At 46.2% G+C, this 21,075-nt stretch overlaps 8 protein-coding genes across 8 annotated transcripts; 2 read left to right on the forward strand and 6 right to left on the reverse strand.

Moving 5' to 3' along the window:
- Positions 1-159: 159 nt before the first annotated feature.
- FSST1_009933 (uncharacterized protein) lies at positions 160-1,536 on the reverse strand (the record flags this gene model as incomplete). The annotated part of the gene is made up of 3 exons (XM_083226951.1): positions 160-424; positions 523-1,071; positions 1,121-1,536. 3 exons carry the CDS (start codon positions 1,534-1,536, stop codon positions 160-162), a joined length of 1,230 nt encoding a protein of 409 aa, XP_083085894.1.
- Positions 1,537-2,313: 777 nt separating this feature from the next.
- Positions 2,314-3,924, reverse strand: FSST1_009934 (cytochrome P450; the record flags this gene model as incomplete). The annotated part of the gene is made up of 2 exons (XM_083226952.1): positions 2,314-3,546; positions 3,601-3,924. The coding sequence occupies 2 exons, from the start codon at positions 3,922-3,924 to the stop codon at positions 2,314-2,316; spliced, it is 1,557 nt and encodes a 518-aa protein (XP_083085895.1).
- A 553-nt stretch (positions 3,925-4,477) lies between these two features.
- FSST1_009935 (uncharacterized protein) lies at positions 4,478-5,183 on the reverse strand (the record flags this gene model as incomplete). Its single annotated transcript, XM_083226953.1, has 2 exons — positions 4,478-4,887; positions 4,937-5,183. 2 exons carry the CDS (start codon positions 5,181-5,183, stop codon positions 4,478-4,480), a joined length of 657 nt encoding a protein of 218 aa, XP_083085896.1.
- A 471-nt stretch (positions 5,184-5,654) lies between these two features.
- Positions 5,655-7,754, reverse strand: FSST1_009936 (uncharacterized protein; the record flags this gene model as incomplete). The annotated part of the gene is made up of 5 exons (XM_083226954.1): positions 5,655-6,490; positions 6,595-6,699; positions 6,758-6,895; positions 6,947-7,142; positions 7,200-7,754. The coding sequence occupies 5 exons, from the start codon at positions 7,752-7,754 to the stop codon at positions 5,655-5,657; spliced, it is 1,830 nt and encodes a 609-aa protein (XP_083085897.1).
- Positions 7,755-8,314: 560 nt separating this feature from the next.
- Positions 8,315-12,168, forward strand: FSST1_009937 (uncharacterized protein; the record flags this gene model as incomplete). The annotated part of the gene is made up of 7 exons (XM_083226955.1): positions 8,315-8,723; positions 8,770-10,359; positions 10,412-10,600; positions 10,668-10,727; positions 10,795-10,842; positions 10,890-11,045; positions 11,102-12,168. 7 exons carry the CDS (start codon positions 8,315-8,317, stop codon positions 12,166-12,168), a joined length of 3,519 nt encoding a protein of 1,172 aa, XP_083085898.1.
- Positions 12,169-12,248: 80 nt separating this feature from the next.
- FSST1_009938 (transcription factor domain-containing protein) lies at positions 12,249-14,332 on the reverse strand (the record flags this gene model as incomplete). The annotated part of the gene is made up of 3 exons (XM_083226956.1): positions 12,249-13,170; positions 13,222-14,194; positions 14,257-14,332. The coding sequence occupies 3 exons, from the start codon at positions 14,330-14,332 to the stop codon at positions 12,249-12,251; spliced, it is 1,971 nt and encodes a 656-aa protein (XP_083085899.1).
- A 472-nt stretch (positions 14,333-14,804) lies between these two features.
- On the forward strand, positions 14,805-16,245 carry FSST1_009939 (uncharacterized protein; the record flags this gene model as incomplete). Its single annotated transcript, XM_083226957.1, has 2 exons — positions 14,805-16,133; positions 16,192-16,245. The coding sequence occupies 2 exons, from the start codon at positions 14,805-14,807 to the stop codon at positions 16,243-16,245; spliced, it is 1,383 nt and encodes a 460-aa protein (XP_083085900.1).
- Positions 16,246-16,402: 157 nt separating this feature from the next.
- Positions 16,403-20,524, reverse strand: FSST1_009940 (uncharacterized protein; the record flags this gene model as incomplete). Its single annotated transcript, XM_083226958.1, has 4 exons — positions 16,403-16,708; positions 16,765-16,941; positions 17,463-19,816; positions 19,882-20,524. The coding sequence occupies 4 exons, from the start codon at positions 20,522-20,524 to the stop codon at positions 16,403-16,405; spliced, it is 3,480 nt and encodes a 1,159-aa protein (XP_083085901.1).
- Positions 20,525-21,075: the final 551 nt, after the last annotated feature.

A 21,075-nucleotide genomic window follows, 5' to 3' on the forward strand; every position in this document is an offset into this window, starting at 1 on the left:
CTCTGTGTAATTTGTGTCTTCTAACAATATCGCCATGTTTTATCTATTGGTAATTACCTAGATCTCCGTGGTCGACACGGTCCGGGTAGTCGAGTTGAAGAAGACAATGATGTTTCAGTCGATGCAGACTCAAGTGAGGTCTTCGATGTAGACACTAATTCATATTCTGACGCTGTTGCTGATATTGTTGCCGATACTGTCGTTGATGATGCAGGTTCTGATGTGAGGAATGTTGTATGAAGTGACAATGTTGTGAAGGTTGACGACACAGAAACTGATGAAGACTCCAGTGTGCTGTACAACGTAGTGTCCGATTCCAATACTAATACCGATGCCGAAGGTGTCGTATCTGCGGATACAGATGATGTAGTCGGCGATGATACTGTTTCTGACGACACTGAGGTCGTGGCTACCGAAGTCGCATCTTCTGAGGTCGCGTCTTGTGTAACCGTATCTAGTAAGGTCGTGTCGACTAAGGTTGTGGCTAAGGTTGTGGCTGATGTAACCGTGGCTACTGATGACGTTATGAATGATGTTAACATCTCCGATAATGTCGAGAGGACAGCTTCCGATGAGGTTGGAAGAACAGATTCAGAAGATGTTGCTGAGAACACTTCTGAGGTAGAATCGGACATTGATGATGGCGTGGTACTGGTAGCAGAGGCAGTTACATATGTAACATATGAGATGGTTCCGCGGGCTGTCCCTGAAGCTTGCTGAGTGACTGTGGAAGTTGTTTCGTAGGTTGTGGTAGATATGATACTTGTTGTGTCGTAGTCAACTTTGAAAGGTTGATCGCAGTTGTTACAGGGTCGAGCTTTGATCATGACAGCAGTATCGCCGTAGCCGTCCAAACGGTCGCATATGGCAATCTTTAGCTCGACGTATGATTTTGGGAGTGGGATTGAGAATCGAAGAGGTGGTGAGGACATTGCGAATGCTGTATCTCCATTGGGTGCTGATATGCCCCATGGTTCGCTGAGATACTTGGATGAGGAATCCAAGGGAATATCGTTCTCGTCCTTTGCGTAGTTCACACCGTTGGCCGTGACCATAACTCTGTCACCCGAGCTTGCAATTATTAGCCTCTATGTGATTTATGATGACAGTAAAATACTACCTGGTATCACAGCTTGCAATGACTATATCAACAAGTAGTGTCGTGGCCTTTGTTGGAAGAATGTTCAACAAATATGAAGCTCCATTGTAGGAATTCGCGCCACAGTAAGTTTGGGTATAAACATCGTACAAATCGGTAGTGTAAGAGTTCGGGCAAATATCACCAGGAGCTAAAGGCGATGTTAAACTTCCAGTTGATAGAATGATGCCCTTTTCCATCCCAAAAGGGCCATCAGTAAATGGCCTGATAGCAGATGGGTCTCCAGAGTAACCTGATGATGAAGCAAAGACATCTGTAGAACCACCGAACAATACTCTTGCCATCGCCAGCCCACCCGTTGCTGGAGAAAGAGTGAGACCGGAACAGAGATGTATCACTGACACCCAGAGGGCCAGAACACTTTGCTGCAGCTTCATAGTAAAGGAATTGCAAAAGAGAATAGACACAATAAGACATCCAAGAAAACTCTAAGAATGTCGGCTTGCAAGATAATTAAGGGGTTCTATCATTCTTATTGAGTGGGTAATCGTGTGATGTCCTATTAAATAATAAACAGCATTATCGAATAGGAAAGCAATAGTGTTGATTTTAGTGACCATTGAGGTGGATTGAAATGCGCCACCACTGTCAATCATCAGGCGCTAATGTTCTATCCACGGGCACTAACTAAATCTAGAACACTTCAATTAACCCAGCTGAACTCACCCTATACTACTGTATATTTGCACGAAATCAATCACTATAGACATTAACATGTAGGTATACCTTAGACCTTGCCGTATCTATTGCTTTTACTTATTGTATAGATCAGATGATAAGTGTGATAGATGCATTTTCCAGTTTATTTAATCCTCTGAAATGATAGGAGCTCAGAACCATAAGTAAAATGTCAAACTACGTCGCCCAGGATAAAAGATTTCGTAAGGAGGCGTAGTGCAATAATAATCTGGCTTAAATGCAAACCTTGATCACTTGTTCCTAGAGCTGGAAGATACAGATAGTCGTTTCACTTTGTTATCCGACTGTCTGGATAGTAAAGATAAGTAGAGAGCCTTGAAGATGATATTTCTAGATGACTGTGGTGTCGGGACACTAAAAGCTTCGATCATTCATTCACGCTTATCTTATCGCATTCCCGCTTCGGCGATTAGACCCTCGGAACAACCTTTCTCCTGTCTTGACGACTATCTACCTCAAACAACTTCTCTTCTCTTCAGAATGCAGTTCAGACCATGCTGCTGCACAAACCAACGGTTCTTCACTTCCCAGTCAGCCTCTGGATCTGCCATCTCAACGTCATAACGTCTCAACAACTGCGGGATTACTTTGTAGAGCTCCATCATACTTATGTGCTTGCCAACACAAGTACGTGATCCGGCGCCAAAAGTAAAAAAGCTAGTCTCCATCTTGGAAAGCAACTCGGCATCTGCCGTTAACCAGCGCTCCGGTTTGAAGGCTTTTGGATCCTCGTAAACATTGGGATCGTGTTGAAGGACCCAGGGGTTTATGCCAACAATAGTACCGCCAAGAAAGAAATGTCCACAAATCTCGGCTCCTTGTGGTGGAACGTGCCGCTCCATCATAAGACCGATTGAAGGATGCAAACGCATGGCCTCCTTGATCGCTACTTTCGTGTATGTTAAGTGCGAAGTAGTCTCCTTGTAGGAGATGAGATCGCTGAGTTTCCCATCCTTATCGGCGGCATTAATTTCCTCTATTACCTTTGCCATCTCGTCAGGGTTCTTGATGAGGAAGTAGATGACTGCTCGGAGGGCGATAGCGGTGGTGTCCGAGCCCGCAAACACATTGGCCGAAAGATGCACGATGGCATCTCGAGTAGTCATCTTGAGCGGATCCTTGTTCTTCACTGCAGCCCATCTGGACAGCAAATCCTTCCCTCCTACATCACTAAGCTCCAGCTCGCCGTCTCGTTTCATAGGTGTACGAGAATTGATTGCTTTGAGAGTGAAAGTCAAGACTGCATTCCAGGTCTCCATAGAGGGTATCAAGTATGGGAAAAGTGGGTTACCCAACAAGAGGGTGTGCATCTCGGGTACTTGTCCACAGATGGATGCGTAGGCGATGATGCCCTCAATCGTTTTGATCATATCGTCAACATCCCCACCAGTCTCCAAAAAGCCAAGTTTCTCAGCAAAATTGACCTCACCAACGACGTCGAACGCGTAGTACTGGAGCCACATGCCGAGGTCGATAAGTTTACCATTAGCCGCCCACTTATCAAGTTGAGACATGAACATTTCAGTGCAAGAGTCGATAGCAGCCTCTGATTCCAGCAGATTGGTCAGGCTGAATGCTCCTGCGACCTTTTTCTTCTGGTCTCGGTGATAGACTGGGTCTCGAGTGGAGAAGAGGTTCATCTGTGGTTTCTTCTGCCATGAAATGCTTTGAATGGGGTAGAACGCTGTCTGAAGAGTAGATCAGTATTAGTCATATGGCTACAGGCTTGGAAGTTTACCAACTTTTGGGAATGCGCCAGTCAATCCATAAATGGTCTTGATAGCTTGTGGATCACCAACTGACACGATATTGGGCGCTACTCTAACGAGTGCGCCGTACTTTTCGTGTAGCCTAATGGATGTATGATGAGATTGACCCTGGTACACGTCGTAAAGACGCCAGAGCTTCGTCCATTTTGCAAGGGGTGGACCAGGGACACGTGCGAGACCTGGACGGAATCGACCGTATACGTAGCTCAAAGTGGTGAGGCATAAAAAGATTATGACGGAGTGGTCTTTCAAGTAGAGAAATACCGCTGCCGCAGCTGAGACCTGTTGTTCAGGCATCTGTGAAGAGATTACCGTCGAACTTGATTGATGCAATGATACGAAGAGTTGAAACAAAAAAGACGTGGGGCTTTGAGGGAGAAAAGAAGTTATTAAAGATACAATAATATAAATATACAAAGAACCGTCAGACTATGATCCATCTCGCATCATCGCCGAGAGAATCACTGTGTAATTGTTAGTACAATACATTCTAACAGGGATGTTACTGTATTACCGGGACGTTGCTACCTACTCAACCTAACTATCTGCCCTGAGCTTTTTACTATCCGCAAATTCACCTTCGCTTATCTGGAAGGATGTAGCGACCGGGTCTGAGAAGATCGGCCGGGTATAACGTTAACAAGTAAACCAAGAGAGGCTCAGAAATCAGATCATGAGATTGGGTACGGGGTGAGCGGGGTATGTAGGATTACAAGAGAGTGCCAAGATCATCAATAGGAGGGGTTATATCGATGATCTTATTACAGTAGACCAGATCAGCCTGAACTGGTACAGATTGCCCTACGGCTATAAAATGAGGTTGAGTTGAAACATGGTTAAAATACAGAAGTTACCCACTGTTGGGACAACAATCCAGCCAATGCAAATGAACCCAGTCGACATCACTTGACACCTCCTCTAGCTTAGTACCGACATCACCTGCTTCCTTCTTCCACTTAGTATCGACATTACTCAACACCCCATGAAACTGAGCTGCCAGGATAGCTGCGTCAAGCTCAGACCGAAATCCTGCATAAGCTTGGATGAGTCTCTCCGACCGTAGCTTCATCTCCCTTTGACCATAAAAATTCTTCTTGTTTGGCTCTTCTACGTCGGTGGCAATACTTTTCAGAATTTCTACTCTCTCTCGGATTTCCGCGGTGTTGAAAGGCGTTCGCGGCACGGCGGAGAGATGCATATATGCAAGTGCACCTTCGGTATCCGTGATTGCATTTGTAAGGGTATGTTTGATCTCGTCAACTATTAGAGGTTAGCAGAGCCTTGATGATGATGTTATATGATCTCTTACAATAGTTCACACCGCTATCTCTATTGTAAGCTCCCATAAACTTAAGCTTCTGGTTGGCGATGACGAGGTCTTCATCGTCGCTGCTGCCAATGACGAAGACAGCGATGGTAATGGCGGCAATGATAATGGCAGTAGAAAGTCTAAGATGCCCGGTGGATACAGCTCCCATCGCAGCTCCCACCATCGCCCAGAGAAGTACTGTCTCAAGTCCAGTACTGCTTATACTGCCTTCTTTATCTCTCGTCATGGTCTTTGATGCTCGAAGAAAGCGGCTGATATTTAAGCAACGGATATGTTCGTTCGGGTCGTGCGTTGCCGACAGCACAGGTTTGAGAATGTTTTATAACAGACTAAAAGAGGAAGAAATTGCTGCTGCCGGTAGGGCTCAAAAGAAGGCTTTTCTATTAATTATAGAGGCAGCCGACAAGATAGAGTTCCAGAAGCTGCCCCAATGGTCACATTTCGAAACCTAACCTAGTGAAGAGAATCTCTAATTTGGTGATTTGCATTTGCCCATAGAGATTAACATTTGTTGAGAACTTAAGAAAAATTTAGAAAGCCTGAGTGAGAGCCGAGAGGTTGGAAAGAAAAACGAAGTCAGAGACCGAAACAAGTCAAAAGATGTGAGACTTTCTCTCTAACACGATTTGATTTCCAAGAAAAATCATTTTCGGTGCTGCCCTCATGGTCATCATAGTGCGCCGCGAGCTGTACGACACTACACTCGAGTAACTAGCTGTTCTTGAAACCCGTTGAATCCCATATTCGGTTCAGTGACAGGAATGTTCTCCATATGAAGTATCGCATCCCGGTCTACATCGAATACCTGGCGAACTTCGCTAGTAGGCAATGGGGACGTAATAAGCAATTTGAAGCATGTGCTATTTCCACTGCTAGAAGAGTCCACAAGATCCACCAACCTGAGAATTACTGTCGTCATATCTTCAAGGTACTCTTCTGCTTCATAACGGTTGATGCCGTCGATGATACAGACAATGGGTAGCCTTGAGGGTATTTGGCTGACTAAAAATTGGAACAGATCGCATAATGGCTCAACATCGACCATATTCTGTAACAATGTGTAAACATCAGAATTGAGATACTGCGACGGGAACTGACGGAGTATCTGGGCAATGAGAGAGCGTATCATCACAGTGCCGCCGTGGTATTCATCCCACACGAGGTGACGACCACAAAAGAACACGAGACTAATGAATCGTCCAGCCTGCCTGAATGCGATTGTGAGTACGGTGCACAGAGTAGAGAGAGGGGAGACATCTCCTGCAGATCTGAAGTTGCCGTGCACAAGAAGCTTGATAGAGTGGGCGCTGTCGATCCAGCTACGGAACAATGACGTTGTCACTATCTGCTGAGCCCGGCCTCGGTCTTGTTGAAACATTTCCTCGGCACGGTCTGCGATGTGTTGTAAGTCTTCCTCGTCAATGTTTGGAATCGACAATCGAGACCAGACTTGTCGAGGTGTCAAGACCGGTAGAGTGACGGGCTGAGGGGTCAAAGACCTCGAGGGACTGGGTGAATGTGGTGGCCAGTTTCCTGTCAACGTTAGCGGGGAAGTCGACAGAGAATATTTAGCTCACTCTCTTGATCCTTTAACAACAGGAGAACATGGTTAATTAAGTCCTGCACCCAAAACATACTCGCAGTCTGAGTCTGCTGACCATGTAGTAGTGCACTGAGACCGACATGCGTCATCATGTTCCCTTGCCCGAGTGTTGAGATTTCTCCGATGAAGCGCTCGTTGTCTGCGTTTGGGGTTAGATGCAAGCCGACAATTATCTGCTGAAATGTAATTTCACATACCACAAATCATGCGATGACGAAAGGACATTGTTGCCTGACTTTCTAGCTCATCGCAAGAGCTCTTAATTGAGGCTAGACTTTGAACAAGGTCTTCCTGATACTGCGCTCCTCTGAAGATCGCAGCAGTGGCTCTTTTTGCTATGGAATGCTATCAATTTAACTGAATGCTGATGCAAGTACAGGTCTTACCTTGTATACTTGTGTAGAATTTAATCGAATTTTCGACAGCCTCAAAAACAGCTAGCACAAGATCGGTCGATGCTTTAACAACGTTATCATCCTTTGGAAATGATCGTAGATAGAGATCTATCTTGGCAAAGCAAGCTGGTAAGTCCTCCATTCTGCAAATAATCCCATCCCGGACTTCAGAAGCTTTGCTGTAGGCCTTAAGTTTATAATTAGCATCGTCGATTTGGTCAATAAGGTCTTGGTCTATACTTACATCGACCATGAGATTAATCACGCCCACGATAGGTCCAGCGATATCCGAGTTTGGTACCACCTTTCCTATCTGCTGTGGAATGACATGTTGACTGTCCAAAACTTTTCGCACAGTTCTCCTGACCTTGCCGAAGCTCTTGGAACTGTTCTTGAAGTCGTAGTCATCTTTCGCTTCTTGTAACCTAGTCTGTATTTCGTCCCATTTGCAGAGATGTCGAATGTCCCATTTGGAATCACGTTTGCAATTAACCTTTGATCCATTGTTGAGGCGCTTCATTGCAACGGCAAAGACATCTTCCCAGAATTGCATGTCTGCGACGCAAGTTGGCGCTGGCCTTGCGCCAGTATGTGTGAAGGCACTGGGAACCACTAGACTCTGCGAAGAGGTTGGGATAATGGCGACAAACTGGCCTTGACTTTCATTGTACCGAACTTTGCTTGAATCAAAAGCTTGATGGTACTCCGGCAATCTATTCTCGATGAAATCAACTTCTGATGTATGAAGTTCAATTCGAGATTGTGATAATGGGCCGCTTGCTGGCCATTGATGCGACATAGCGATCAAAAAATCGACAAGAAAGTCAAGAGATAATTTTGAATCAAACCTTGACAATGATATGGGCGGGAAAGAGAAGAGGGGCATAGGGACGCGGGGGCGCAAATATGCGACAGCCTGATGAGAAGGATTCTGTAAAGGTGGTTCAGCTCTAGGGAGTCTGACCGAGATGATGCAGTTAACAGCGTTTCTTGTCCAATCCCTCGAGAGCCTTGCCAGCAAACGGCGCCTGGAAGTAAGATATGTCACATCCCTCACTGCAGTGCGACACAAGTATCCAATCGCTTCCTAATAGTTGCTGACGCTTAGCATATTATTGCAGGTGTCTCTGACTTCGAAGTTTAAATAAATCACGCAGTTATGTTAGTCGATGCATTTTCGTCTTACGTGGCGTGGGTTCATACGTCGTTACCACCATACTATACAGAATATCCCTCAACGGCAGCTTATATAGAGTTAGCAAAGTCACCGAATGAAATGCATGGGACATCTTCTTTTCCTTTTAAATGTCATAAAATTTACCACACCGTTGCTTCACAGTGCCACTATAATTTGTAGTCATGAGCTCGCTGGGGGAGAACCCATCAATCGACGCTTCAGTCTCCAAGCCAAGCAAAACTAGCGACGACGAGAACGTTCCAATTGAGCTTGTAAGAGATAATGACAATGAGGCAACGAAAAATACAACCGGAGATTTCCAGTCACTGGAGCAGCGGTTCGCCACGATAGAATCCAAAATGAGAATCGTTGATCATGCTTTCAATCTTGGCCAAGCAACCGAGCAATTCATCCATCACGAATTCGACGATGGAATTCCACTTGAAGCAATGGCACCGGAAGAAGTTAGACGTCACCGCATGGGTAACATCGAATTCTATTGGGATTCTATGTTTTTTATGTCAAAGATTAGGGACTCGCATCAACGGCTCCTTGAAACCGAAAAACTCCAAATCAACAAGGGAAGCGGAAGTAGCAGCAAGATCGGATAACCTGATAGAGAAAATATCAGAAACAGCGAGAAACTTAAGCATCGAAGCATTCCTGAACGGGGTTCGGGCCCAAGTTGTTCGAAGCGATTGGGAAGCCTTTATCAGCACCAAAGGCGGCCTTGAGGAATCTATATTGACCCCTATTGAGGTTGTTTCTACTGAGCCGGACCCGCAAGTTATACTTCGTCTCAACAAACCGCATGGCACAAGTGCTACTGTAGCGTCATGTCCCAGTCATCGTCCTACAGAAAAGACAATATGGGACAGGGATCAAAACTCAAGTGGCGAAAAGGCCTTGCCTGAGAGGATCAAGATCCACTCAAACCCACTAGTAGCAATGTTTTGTAAGGTTATGGAAAAGACTGAGTGGGATCTCGCCAATGACAAATCAATGGTATTTGTACGGCCTTTCAGGGAGTTAGTCTACTATGAGACGAGGCTAAAGGAGCACCTATCAACACTGGAGAAGCAATTCGAGGGCTTTGATGCAACACAGCTTGTTCAGATGATGACAGAAACGGAAGATTGTGTTCATCTGAAGATTGGAGAGTCTGAGCAGCATATCGAATTTAGCTCTACCAAAGAAGTCTCTGCCATGGAAGCCGACGAGTTCGAAACGTCGCTTAATGAGAAGAACCAGGAGTGCACAACCGATACACAGTTTCATAAGCCACTAAACGACCAGAAAACGGAGGAGATGCAAGGTGAAGAGAAACCTGGCTCTATTACAGGGCTACTTCATATGCGATGCTTAATGGAGTTTTTCAATGACAGCATTAAGGCAAAGCTCAAATACGTGGACAGTCCTCAGTGTACAAGCATCTCGTTCCATGATCTCTGGCATCTTTTTAAGCCTGGTACCAGAGTTATCGATCAGTCAGAGAAACAAGCATATGTGATACTTCGCATCCAAACCCCACGTCACAGGGTAGAAGAGATTTGGCTTCGGTGGAGCAGGAAACCACTGGAGAAGGATGACAATAATGACAAGATTGATGAAGACGACGAAATGCCTGCTCTTCTGCATTGCGTATACATTGATTTCGATGGGAAGCAGTTTGGCCCCGTTTCGAAGAAATTCAAGATATCACAGTATGGTGGGCTAAAGGATGTTAAATCGCTTCCTGTATATCCTTTTCGTTATGCAAAACACGCTGAGCTTCATGATGAGCTTAGAAAACGAGGGAAGATGCTTCTCGACATTTCAACGTTTAAGCCTATGTATTACATGGGCGATACATTGGATACACGGGACGAGATCGATAGCCAGGTTGTGGTGGATTTCAATGAGGCCCTAGTAGACGAGACAAGGAGGAAGAAATGGGAGCCTATCATCGCACCTATCAGCACTGCTCCCGAAGAAAAATATGAGCTGCGTTGTTTTGCACCTTGCTGTCTTGGCCAGGCTGTGCACGACGACGACTACATCGACTCGATGTTAACAGAGAATTATGTCAGGAGCCTTGTCCCGGCGTCTTCGTTGCGCGCACCTTCCCTTTTGCTCTCCCCAAGGCCGCTAAAAGATCTTCTCAGAGATGGAGAAGAGCTCAGTGATGGAGAACTCATAGTCATGACTTATCGAGTGTTCGGATTCGTGTTGCGTAGTCGCAAATGGGGTGAGCAATTCGAACATGCCGATATGCAGCAGTTGTTGACGGTGACAAATAGCTCAGCTCGACCTTACATTTTTACGATACGAAGATGCCGACGCGCGGAACCTATCTGTGAACGCTTTCGAGAGACTTGAATTGCCGAAAGGCCACCGCGAAATGGTCAAGTCGCTTGTAATTCAGCATTTTCGCTCCAAGCAAACATCGTTCACCAAGAATGAGCAGACCGATTTGATCAAGGGAAAAGGTAAAAACGCTCCATATTACGTTTTCATTTGACAACGATTACTAGTTACTGATGAGTTATTGTACAGGCAAGGGACTAATCATGCTATTGCATGGAGCACCTGGGGTTGGAAAAACTACTACAGCGGGTTCGTCATTGTTTCTCTTATACGTAAGCCTATCCTAAGGTGACCTACGACTAACGAAACATGGTAGAGGGCATAGCCGAACTCTTCAAGAAGCCTCTTTTCCAAATCACTTGTGGTAAGGCAAATCGTTTCTTCACTTGACACTATTCTTACTGATTGTAGGCGATCTTGGGTCCACAGCCCGTGAAGTGGAGGAGGAGCTTGAGAGAAACTTTGCACTAGCTAGTCGTTGGGGTTGTATCTTACTGTTGGATGAGGCTGATGTCTTCCTCTCCGCACGAGACCGAATGGACTTTGTTCGAAATGGTCTTGTGGCTGGTAAGTTGACACCAAACTAAAGTACAAATAATTGTTCCACTGACGGTATTTCCAAGTTTTTCTTCGCGTACTGGAATACTACACAGGTATCCTGTTCCTAACAACAAATCGTATTGGGGATTTTGACGAAGCATTTGCTTCTCGAGTTCACATGAGCTTGTATTATCCCGAACTTGACGAGCAAAAGACAATTCGAGTTTTTGAGCTCAACCTGGACCTCATTCAGGATCGATTCAATAAGCAGGGCCGGGAGATTAGATACGATGCCTCTTCAATCCAGGATTTTGCACGTCAGCACTTCTTGAAACATAAGTTCAGCCGGTGGAACGGTCGTCAAATCCGTAACCTCTGTCAGACTGCTCTAGCCGTAGCCGAATACGACACGCAAGGAGAAGACCTTGAAGCCAAGGTTGATAACAGCATTCCAGTCAGTTTGCAGCTGAAATACTTCAAGATAGTTCAGGAAGCGTATCTGGGATTTGCGGAATATCTAGGCGATATTCGAGGTACCAAGGGCGATCGCAGGGCTATCGACTTTCAGCTACGGGCGAGGCAGGACAGCCCGTACCAAACAAGGCCCAGTCGATTTGCGCACAAGGCAGAAGAGATGGCATCTCAAGATTGGCAGAGTCCTCCCACGCTGTCGTCGTCTGATTCTTCGCAGTACCGTCTGTCCTCCCAGGTAGATCCATTCCAGCCTATCAATCAAGTCCATCCTCTCGCTGGTCAGGGTATAAATATGCCTCCTCAACAATATCAGCCTTATCCTTACCAGCAACCTCAACAACAGAGCCAGCATTACCAACAACAGCCAACGACAACGATGGATAGTACAGGTTACAACATACCATCTGGCTCGGTATATGTGGGACATGGTAACACTGATCCTCGCATGATGCAAACCCAACCGCCAAACACTCAGTACATGCAGTACCAGCAAGGAACTCAGGGAGCTCCCCGCAACATGAACGTGAATCTCCAGGGTTCTCCTGTTCCTCAAAGTAGCTTTCCGGGTCATCAACAAGGGCAGAGATACAGCAGTGGTCCCCAGGGCCAGGGACTTACTTCACATGTACAAGCTCCGTCAATTTCCATGGAGGACTCTTCATCTAGTCACAACTAAACAAGTGAGAATCTGAGTAGGTGGTGGACAGAAATTGTATCTAGGATTCCTTTCTACATTCATTTGAGTTGTTCAACAACCTAGCTGATATCCTCGCTAAAGAGAAAGTCAAACGCTGAAGTATCCATCAAAAACAGATCATTGAATGATGGTTCCGGACCGCCCGTGAGAAAGTCCATTGTGATGTTTTGTGAGGCAGTTGCTGCGTAATTATCGAAACCAACGTCGGCAATGTTCGCATTGGGATTAGTCGGTAAGACACTGTCGTTATCACTCCACGTTGATGGACCCGCCTTTGGCTGTTCAAACAATGGCCCGTCCACCTGCAGGTTCAGGCTGGGTTCCCCTGGCGGATGCACTCGCTCTCCCCTCGGCCTCGAAGCTCTCTGCTCAAGTACCTTCAATAAGCCGCCTGCATAGTTCCAGTACTTCGTCAGCTCTCGTAATGCTTTCCAGAACGTGTGTAAAGTTTGCCGAGACTTGGCAGCTAGTAACGGTTTGTTTGTACTAATCTCGTTGATGATGTGGATCGTCGCAGTGAACACGACATGATTGCAATACAGCCATAGAGAAGATATAAACTTCTTGTCGAGTAGAACCTCAAAAATGGAGGCGATCGTCACTGCGGCTTCTCTGCAGAGAATAGCGTCCTCTTGGCTGTCCATGCAGCTATCCTTCTTGGATTTCGGCGCAGGGCGATGAATTAATAAAACAAAGTTGTAGTAAGTCAGATAAAAATGAGCTTGCCATAAATCAAGGCAAGGAATCGTCAATTGTAGTCTTTTCGGGATTGACAGAATTAAATTCCCGAGTGACTCGTCGGCTTTTTGGATAGCTTCAAGTTTTGCCTCTGGAGTCGCACGAAGTGACCAGCCCTTCCTTGTCGTTTCGGATATAATCTTGCACAGCTGTACATGAAATACAACAAATTCAAACTCTGCTCCAGCGATATTCTCAACGTGCCAAGGTTGGATATATGGGACATCGGAATCATCGAGATTTCTGCAATTGTCAGCAAGGAAGACTTGTCAGGACATCATACAGTAAACTCACATAACTTGAGGTCGACCAGCTGATACAGACGCGATCGTATCGAACTGAAAGAGTACCCACCACAGCCGAGTATACACACGTTTGTACACTGGCATCATCTTTGAGTGGGTGGTATCTCGATGCAGTCCTATAGCCATGGCTGTTCTGGTAGCGATACCAATCCAGTGCCAAGCGTTGGCGTCAGAATACCAAGTCATCAGCAGAGGCACTTGAATGTAGACGAGTCTATCTGGCCAAGATTCACATTCAAGAAGAATCTTGGTTCTTTGGAAGAAAACACGAAGAAGAGGAATCATGTTCTCATTATGCGATGCCAGAGCATGAGCTCCTACTAGCATTATTGCATTGAGGAGTGTCAAGCAGACTGGGTTCATTGCATCTTGGCCGTGATACTGTGTCATAAACAACTCCTCGTCGACTATCGGCCATCCACGGTTAATCATATCAAAATAAGCTCTTACCAGCCGCATTTCAAGATGTTTATCTGGACGTTGCAGTGGTTCTCCTGTAACGCCGTGTCTCTCATACCAGTCTTCACTAGACTCGACTTGGCCATTGTTGAAGTGAAAGATGTTGTCGTAGCCCACATTAGTGGAGCTTTGACGGAACAGGTAATTACAGTTGGAGAGATCATTTCCGATGAAGTGCGCGCGAGTTCGATGTCCAAGCTCTGCATCTCCTGCATCGTAGTCGTTCAGGACATGGGCCCCGAGTTCGATGTTGCTACCTTCTTCAGGGGATGCACTTTCTGATGATACAACAAAAGATGATGCCGCCGTTGATGGATTGATTGACTGTCGCGGACGGAGTGGAGCTAGAACGGCTAATTGACGCAGAGACTGTTTGGCTTCTTTCTTGCTGGGACATGGCCGACATCCGGGTCGGCTGTGAGTACTGCAATTTGTACAAGGTATACCTTTGTTTACGATATCACAGCGAATCTTTCGATGACGGCAATTGACGCAAACACGTCCTAGCGCACGTGCTGTTAGACGTAATAAAGGGAGATGAAGGGAGTTTGATCGATCTACTCACTAGTTGGTACATCAACACCAAATGGCTGTGTCCTTTTCGCCGCGATATTCTGCGACCGTGGACGGTGGTTCGACATCTGATTTCAACTTGCTAGAGAATGAACTTACTTTCGAAACTTGCTCGTGGTACAGGGTGTCTTATCTTGTTGGGCCGGGTTTAGTTTGTCGTCTAATCTCGTCTGACAGCTTTCGGCCAAATGAGCCAATCAAGTCTCATTATCGGCCTTCCGAACGGCAAGACCATCCAATTAAAAAGTGCTCGCACATGTCACGGCGAAACTGTCCAGTCAAAAGTCCTCACAAATCACGGCGGTCTCCAATAATGATGCTACATTCAAGCATATCAAGCCATATTATCAAGGGCTCAAGGGCGTATTTGGACATGATTATCAATACATGTTAGAACTGCATATGAACTAGAATATATATTTGAGACATGCCTGCAGAAAAATATCTCGCTTTTTCCGTTTTATTCATATCAACAGCCTGGCTTGAATTGTCTTCATCCTTATTGTACAAAACGGAATCCAGTTTAACATAATCGCTACCATGCCGTCCCTCCAAAACCTAAAGAGATTGAGATGTATTCCATCGCGGGCAAAACCAACCTGCCATATCGAGATCAATATGGATGGGCACCACGAGTCCAAAATCTACACTACCGGTTCCACTATCCAGGGTAGCGTTAGGCTCACATCCCCGCACCAAACCGCATTTCAGTCCATCCAAGTCAGTCTAAGAGGCATGAGTTCAACTCACCAAGTGTCTCAGTACGGAAAGCCTTTCACAACACATACCTTTTTAAACATCCAGATGTCGATCTCTGAGGATGTTCTGCCCGCTGGTCATATCCTCGAAGCTGGAGAATTTTACGTCGTCCCTTTCCTGTTCAAGATCCCCGAGGATCTCTCTTTGCATGCATGCAATCATTCAAACCCGATAGTCAAGGAACGCCATTTACTTCCACCTCCGAGCCTCGGATCATGGACGAAGAATGATTTCACGGATGGCTCGACATTTGTTGATTATGTCATTCGAGCGCGACTTTTGCTTAGAAAGAATGGCTGCGGGAAGGAGAAGTTTATCGACCAGAATACCTTTATCAAAGTCATTCCTACTTTTCCTGAACAGCCGCCGATTCATGTTGATTCTTTGACCTCGCAATACTGCTTATCTCAGACAAAGACGATACGACGGAACTTGGTTGGCGCCAAAGAAGGAACTCTTAAGGTTTCGACGACTCAACCTCGGCCCATAGCACTGCATCTGGATCGCCTTCAGACATCGGATTCTGAACTAGCGATCGATATCGAATACGTACCATCATCACCAAGTGGCACACCACCCGAAATGCGCGTGAAAGGAGCCGTCATCGAGGCTATTACCAGTTTCTGGACGGGCCCTATTGGTTATCTACCAGACCATGACGAAGCCCTGCCAAGAGCTCTCTCTCCAGTAGCTCCGTGGACAAACTCATACCCTCTTCCGCTACGAGGGGTTGGGGGGGTAACTTGGGAGAAGGTTGGAAATCTCGGTCTTTCAGTGGAATCAGAGAGACGAGCCTCGGAACCAATTCAAGTCATCCCAGACCAGGCCAGTATGCAGACACCAGCATCCACAACGGCGAGTTCTATCGATATCAATTACAATCAGCCGGAGCCACCTACATACAAGGCTACTTTGATACAGCCTTTCATGCTCCCGACAGAGAAATTGTTATTTCTCCCCACCTTCCATTCGTGTATGGTTAGTAGGAGCTACCGCATTCGAATCATCCTAGCTACGAGAGCACATGGTAGTACGATATCTCTTACTGTTCCACTTCAAATAACAAGCGAAGGGACTGCCATCACCAATAGTCCCAGACTGCCCGTTTACGTAAGTGCAAGAGTTCAAAGTTCATGTGATACATAAAACCTAACTCAACTTTGTATAGTACGACGATGGATATGAAGAAATTGGCGATTTGCCTCCTCCATATAGGAGATGAACAACGCTGGGTCGAGTTAACAGCTGGAATATGAGAGTGATGAAGAGATGGTTGATGAATGTCAACATTCAAAGACTTCAGACAAAGAGGGAGAATATATGTGTATATAGTAAACGTAAGAAACAGATTGTTATCCATTAAGGAACGACTTATCCTGTCATAGGTTAGGGCATTTCTCGTAGACCCTGTAGTGCGTAGCTGCTCTTCCCCTCAGTGGCATCTTTCCCCAAACCCGAAGTACAATCGACAACAAATCCACTAGAAATATGATAACGACAATGTAAACTATAGCGTTGCGTGGGCCGCTGGCGTTGATGGAAGGTTCGAGGATGAAATCGAGGGCGCCGCTGACATCATTGCGTATGAGATTTGAGAACTGGACGATCGTCGACAGTCTGTTCTGTGGCTCGTGAATGCCATTATCGCGGCGGCCCAGCTGAACAGACATTCTGATTGGCAGGTACTTATTGTTCTATCAGTATCTGCTGTTAGTAGATGAAACAAGCAGGATTCAACGACCTTACGAAGTTGCATAGCATCTTTCAGCATCCGGATGACTTTGTGATCACCAAGCATCTCAGCAAACTCTAGTGGTGTCCAAGAATTGTTGCCGAGGAAATCCGGCCGAGCATTGTACTTGAGTAGCAGCTCTACCGCGTTGAAATCGTTCCTCTTTACCGCCCATAATAGCGGCGACTGATAATCACATCAGCAATAGAAATATTCATCAAGGACCAAGTCCACATACTACCTAGAAGACAAAAGAGGACATCATGAGCAAATGAATTTAACATAACAGATTATCTTGAGTTTGTTTACAAACTTATAAACTAAAAGAACAAAAGGCCGCAATGTCAGCAATCGATAGAAACATTAGATTACATTACATTTACTTACACCCTAGTGAGAAGACCATGATATCAGTTATCGATGGAGAGGTCAGTTTAGATGATATTAACTCACAATCTAGAAAGAAGACTGTTAATCATCAATTCAACTTGCTAGGTAAGTGAAGAGTTACTTACTCCGAATCTGTATAAGCATATAATAGCAGTATCTAGTTAATCGTAAATACTATCAATCTCATTAATATCATCACTATTATTAAGCTGTACCTATATAATGGGTATAAACCCGCCCTTAGTTACATATAACAGCAGCATCTTTTCGTAAAAAGTATCATTCTTATTAGCATAGGCCCCCTTATCCAGCAATACCTGCACAATGGCCACAAACCCGCCCTCAGCTGCATACGACAGCGGCGCCCGGCCAACTCTATCAGCCTCATGAACGTCGGCACCGTTATCCAGCAAAAGCCGCACAACAGCCACGAACCTGCCTTTAGCTGCATACGACAGCGGCGTCCGATCGTAAATACGGTCAGTCTTATTAACGTCGGCTCCCCTGTCCAGCAATAGCTGCACAATGGACACAAATCCGCCCTCAGCTGCATACAACAGCGGCGCCCGGCCAGCTCTATCAACCAAATCGGTAGGGGCGCCATTGTCAAACAGTCGTTGTACGATAGCAGCGTATCCCTTCTTGGCAGCGGCTATAAGTAGCTCGCCACGAATCCTGTCCGCTGAATCGCTATGAGGTCCTTTCACTAGCTGCCCAGCTACATCGTCATGTCCACTGCAAAGGGCATACGATATTGGCGTCCCTCCAATTTCGTCCCTTGAGTCGACTCTGGCTCTTGCCCTGACTAGCCGCTGGACGACAGCCATGTGGACATTCCAAGCGGCGTATGATAGCGGCGTTCGATTGTATATGTCTCTTGCGTCGATTGTCGCGCCGTTCCGAAAAAACGGCAGTTTGGTGGGGCCCTTGATCAGCAGCTTGACGACACCATCAAATCCGTTCTCTGAAGCCCAAGAAAGCGCCGAACGCTGATAAGTGCCATCTGTCGAATCCACTTCAACATCTTTCACGCATAACTGAAGCTTTACGATTTGATCAATTCCGAAGTATGATGCAATCATGAGGGTTGTGAAATTCTGAGGAAAGTCTGTCTGTGTGCTCATCCAGTAGATCCTGAACCAACTCAGACAACGGTTTGAATCAGCATCACAGATCCGTCTCAGTAACTCTGTGACTGAATCGTCTTTGATGTTTGATGCTCGGAAGTGGAAGGCCCAGTTTGTAGCAGAGTAGTCAAGGAAGACGTGATTGCCAAGGTAGTGATCCACTTTGCTATCTATATTATCGTCCAGATTGTCGTGCAGAGGTTGGGTCTCGAACTCGGTAAAGAGAAGGTACCAGATACAGACCTGGAAAAGAATGCGATGGGACTCCGATGGCTGGAGCGATGATTTCCATATGAGATGATGGTCCTGGCCACTCCGAGGATCCGGAACATCTTTCGGCACCAAGAACTCTTTCGCGGTCTGATGAAGGAGATAGACCTTCGAGTCTATGATGGTTACGAATAGTCCGCACAGGGTTCTGATATAACTGCCCAAACGCTCCTCTGGTGTCTTGAAGAAGTCTTTATAAGAACTGTGAGTTTCTTGAAGTGCCAATGCCAAGTCCATTTCCACGAGAGTCAGGGGCCGTGCTGCTGCGACAATAATATGTAGCAGTTTCTTGGCTTTTTCAGGGTGGCTACTTGTAGCAAGAATCTTCTCGTATGCTTCTTCGACAGTCTGCGGAAGGGAGGACGTGACCTCGCGTATCTTGTTCTTGTTGATGTTGATCTCGTTTTCAATCAACTCTAGGGTGAGATACACCCAGAGATACGTCTGGTTAGGAACCCGCCTAAGCTTTCGCAAGAGTAGCTGTTCCTCGTCTGGCGTGAGATATAGGTTTATTCCAATGCGCGAGACTCTGTCTTCTATATAGACATCGATCTCTCGCACGATCTTCGATATCTCCGCGTCACTTTCCCCTCTGAGGCGAATGACAGGTAGTCCCAGGATATCAAGTGGTTGGAAGCTGCGTCCGATTTTGTCGACGGGCCGACTTGTTACGAGAAACTTCAAACTGACCTTGGTCTGCATGTCATTCTTGAGGTCATAGAACTTTCGCAGGGCATAGGCAAACTTGCGCCGGTCTTGTTCTTCGCATTCGTCTAATGCATCAATGATACAAATTACCTCGCCGGAGTTCGTGTCCTGCGAAGCTATAACTAGAACTTCCCAAAGTTCATCAAACGAGTTGGCAAGGTGGGCTTTGTACGCTTCGAAGCGCTTGATAATCTCGTTAGAGAAAAGGTCCTCTCTTTGTGCAAATAGCTGATGTAGGAGGCAGCTGAGAGCGCTCGTCGCACTTCTCTGATCCTCGAAGTCATCCTTGAAGAAACAATAGCAAGTTGTTCTGGATTCTGTAGTCTTAAGTTCACAATCCGCTAGATATTTTGCCAAGACGGACTTTCCACACCCAGGATTTGCGGAAACCCAGAGCATGCTTGACGATTTGCTGTCTCGCCATTGCTGAAAGTCGCGATGGCGTATGAACCACTCGCACGTCCCTGGGACCCGATCTGGATTCCTGTTTTTTCTGCTCAGATACGGCGAGGTATAGAGGGTCTGGAAGATATCACTCCGAGTCTTGTCGCCTTCGGTAGATCGAACTTAATAATGGAAAAGAATCAGTCTACCGGTCATGAATTTGGCTATCAATTGTTTTATTTCCTACCAAAGTTCATAGTATGCCCACGTCCAGACATATTGTATTGTTCACCACTTCCAGAGTTGATCTTATGATCGTGGCCAGTAGTATTAGACTGATAGCCCGTTCCCCCGGATGCGATGGTCTGGTAGTTTGTTCCACTCTCAAAGTCCGAGTCTGGTACAGATGACTCAATGTTGGACAGATGATCGATTGCATCCTTCAACTGGGCAATCTGGCTCTGGGGTGCTGTCCTGAACAAGTGATTGGTAGCCAATGCATCCAAGCCTTTCAGGATGTCCTGCATCAAGGTCTCTACGCGGTGTGCTTTACCCAAGCGGAGTAGAGAGGTGCGATACAAGTCAAGCACGGATCCATCCTTGGTATGTTTCACCCCCTTTTCAACTTTCTCGAAGATGTCCAACAGCAACTTGGCCTTCTCTTCGCAGCCGCTAACCACAGATTGGATGGCCTCTCTGGATGAATCATCCAAGGCCAGATCTTGGAGGCGATCACGAGCCAGAATCAGAGTGTCTTTTGTGAGTGGGAGATTCCTGTTCACTTCAATGAACTCATTCGGAAGGCCTTTGAGATATTGGATCGCTTTGTATGTCGAAGTGATAGCTTGAACGATTGCGAGTGTGGAGGCAAGGATGCTGAGGGGATCCATTTCGATCTGTAGGTTACGGCTCAGTTGAGGTCCAGACTGGCCACGAAGATGAGGATTGGGAGTATATAGTCAGCGAAGGATGTCTCCCGTGTGCTACCGACAAAGGACGACTAGATGATAGATATTAGAGTTAAAGTGAACGATCGAAGAAATTATGCAATGCCGCAGGGGAACAAGAAAAGAAAACCGGGCGAAACGACGACACGAGCGGGGAGGGCATAGTTGAAGCGACTGAAGGTCATAAGATACGTATCAAATGCGGCTGAGGGCTCTGTGTTACCCCAGCTTCTACGTGGACGAATAGACAACTCTGCAAGTGTTTATCCGTGCTTACTGTCAATCCCATCAAGCCTTCTGCATTTATCTTGTGTCTCATTGGAGTAATTATGGGCACACTACTGCCGGCTGGACAATCTTCACACAAGGGTAGAGGTAGGCCGTGAGCCTTTGTGTCTCAGCGACATGTCCCTTTTTGAAACCTATATTTCCGGTGGTAACACTACAGGAAATTCTGAACGCGACCATGAAGAGCACTAAAGCAGCGCATAGAA

The sequence above is a fragment of the Fusarium sambucinum genome, chromosome II (genome assembly GCF_050947815.1).
Source record: "Fusarium sambucinum isolate potato_lamoka chromosome II, whole genome shotgun sequence".
Classification (NCBI taxonomy): Eukaryota; Fungi; Ascomycota; class Sordariomycetes; order Hypocreales; family Nectriaceae; genus Fusarium; species Fusarium sambucinum.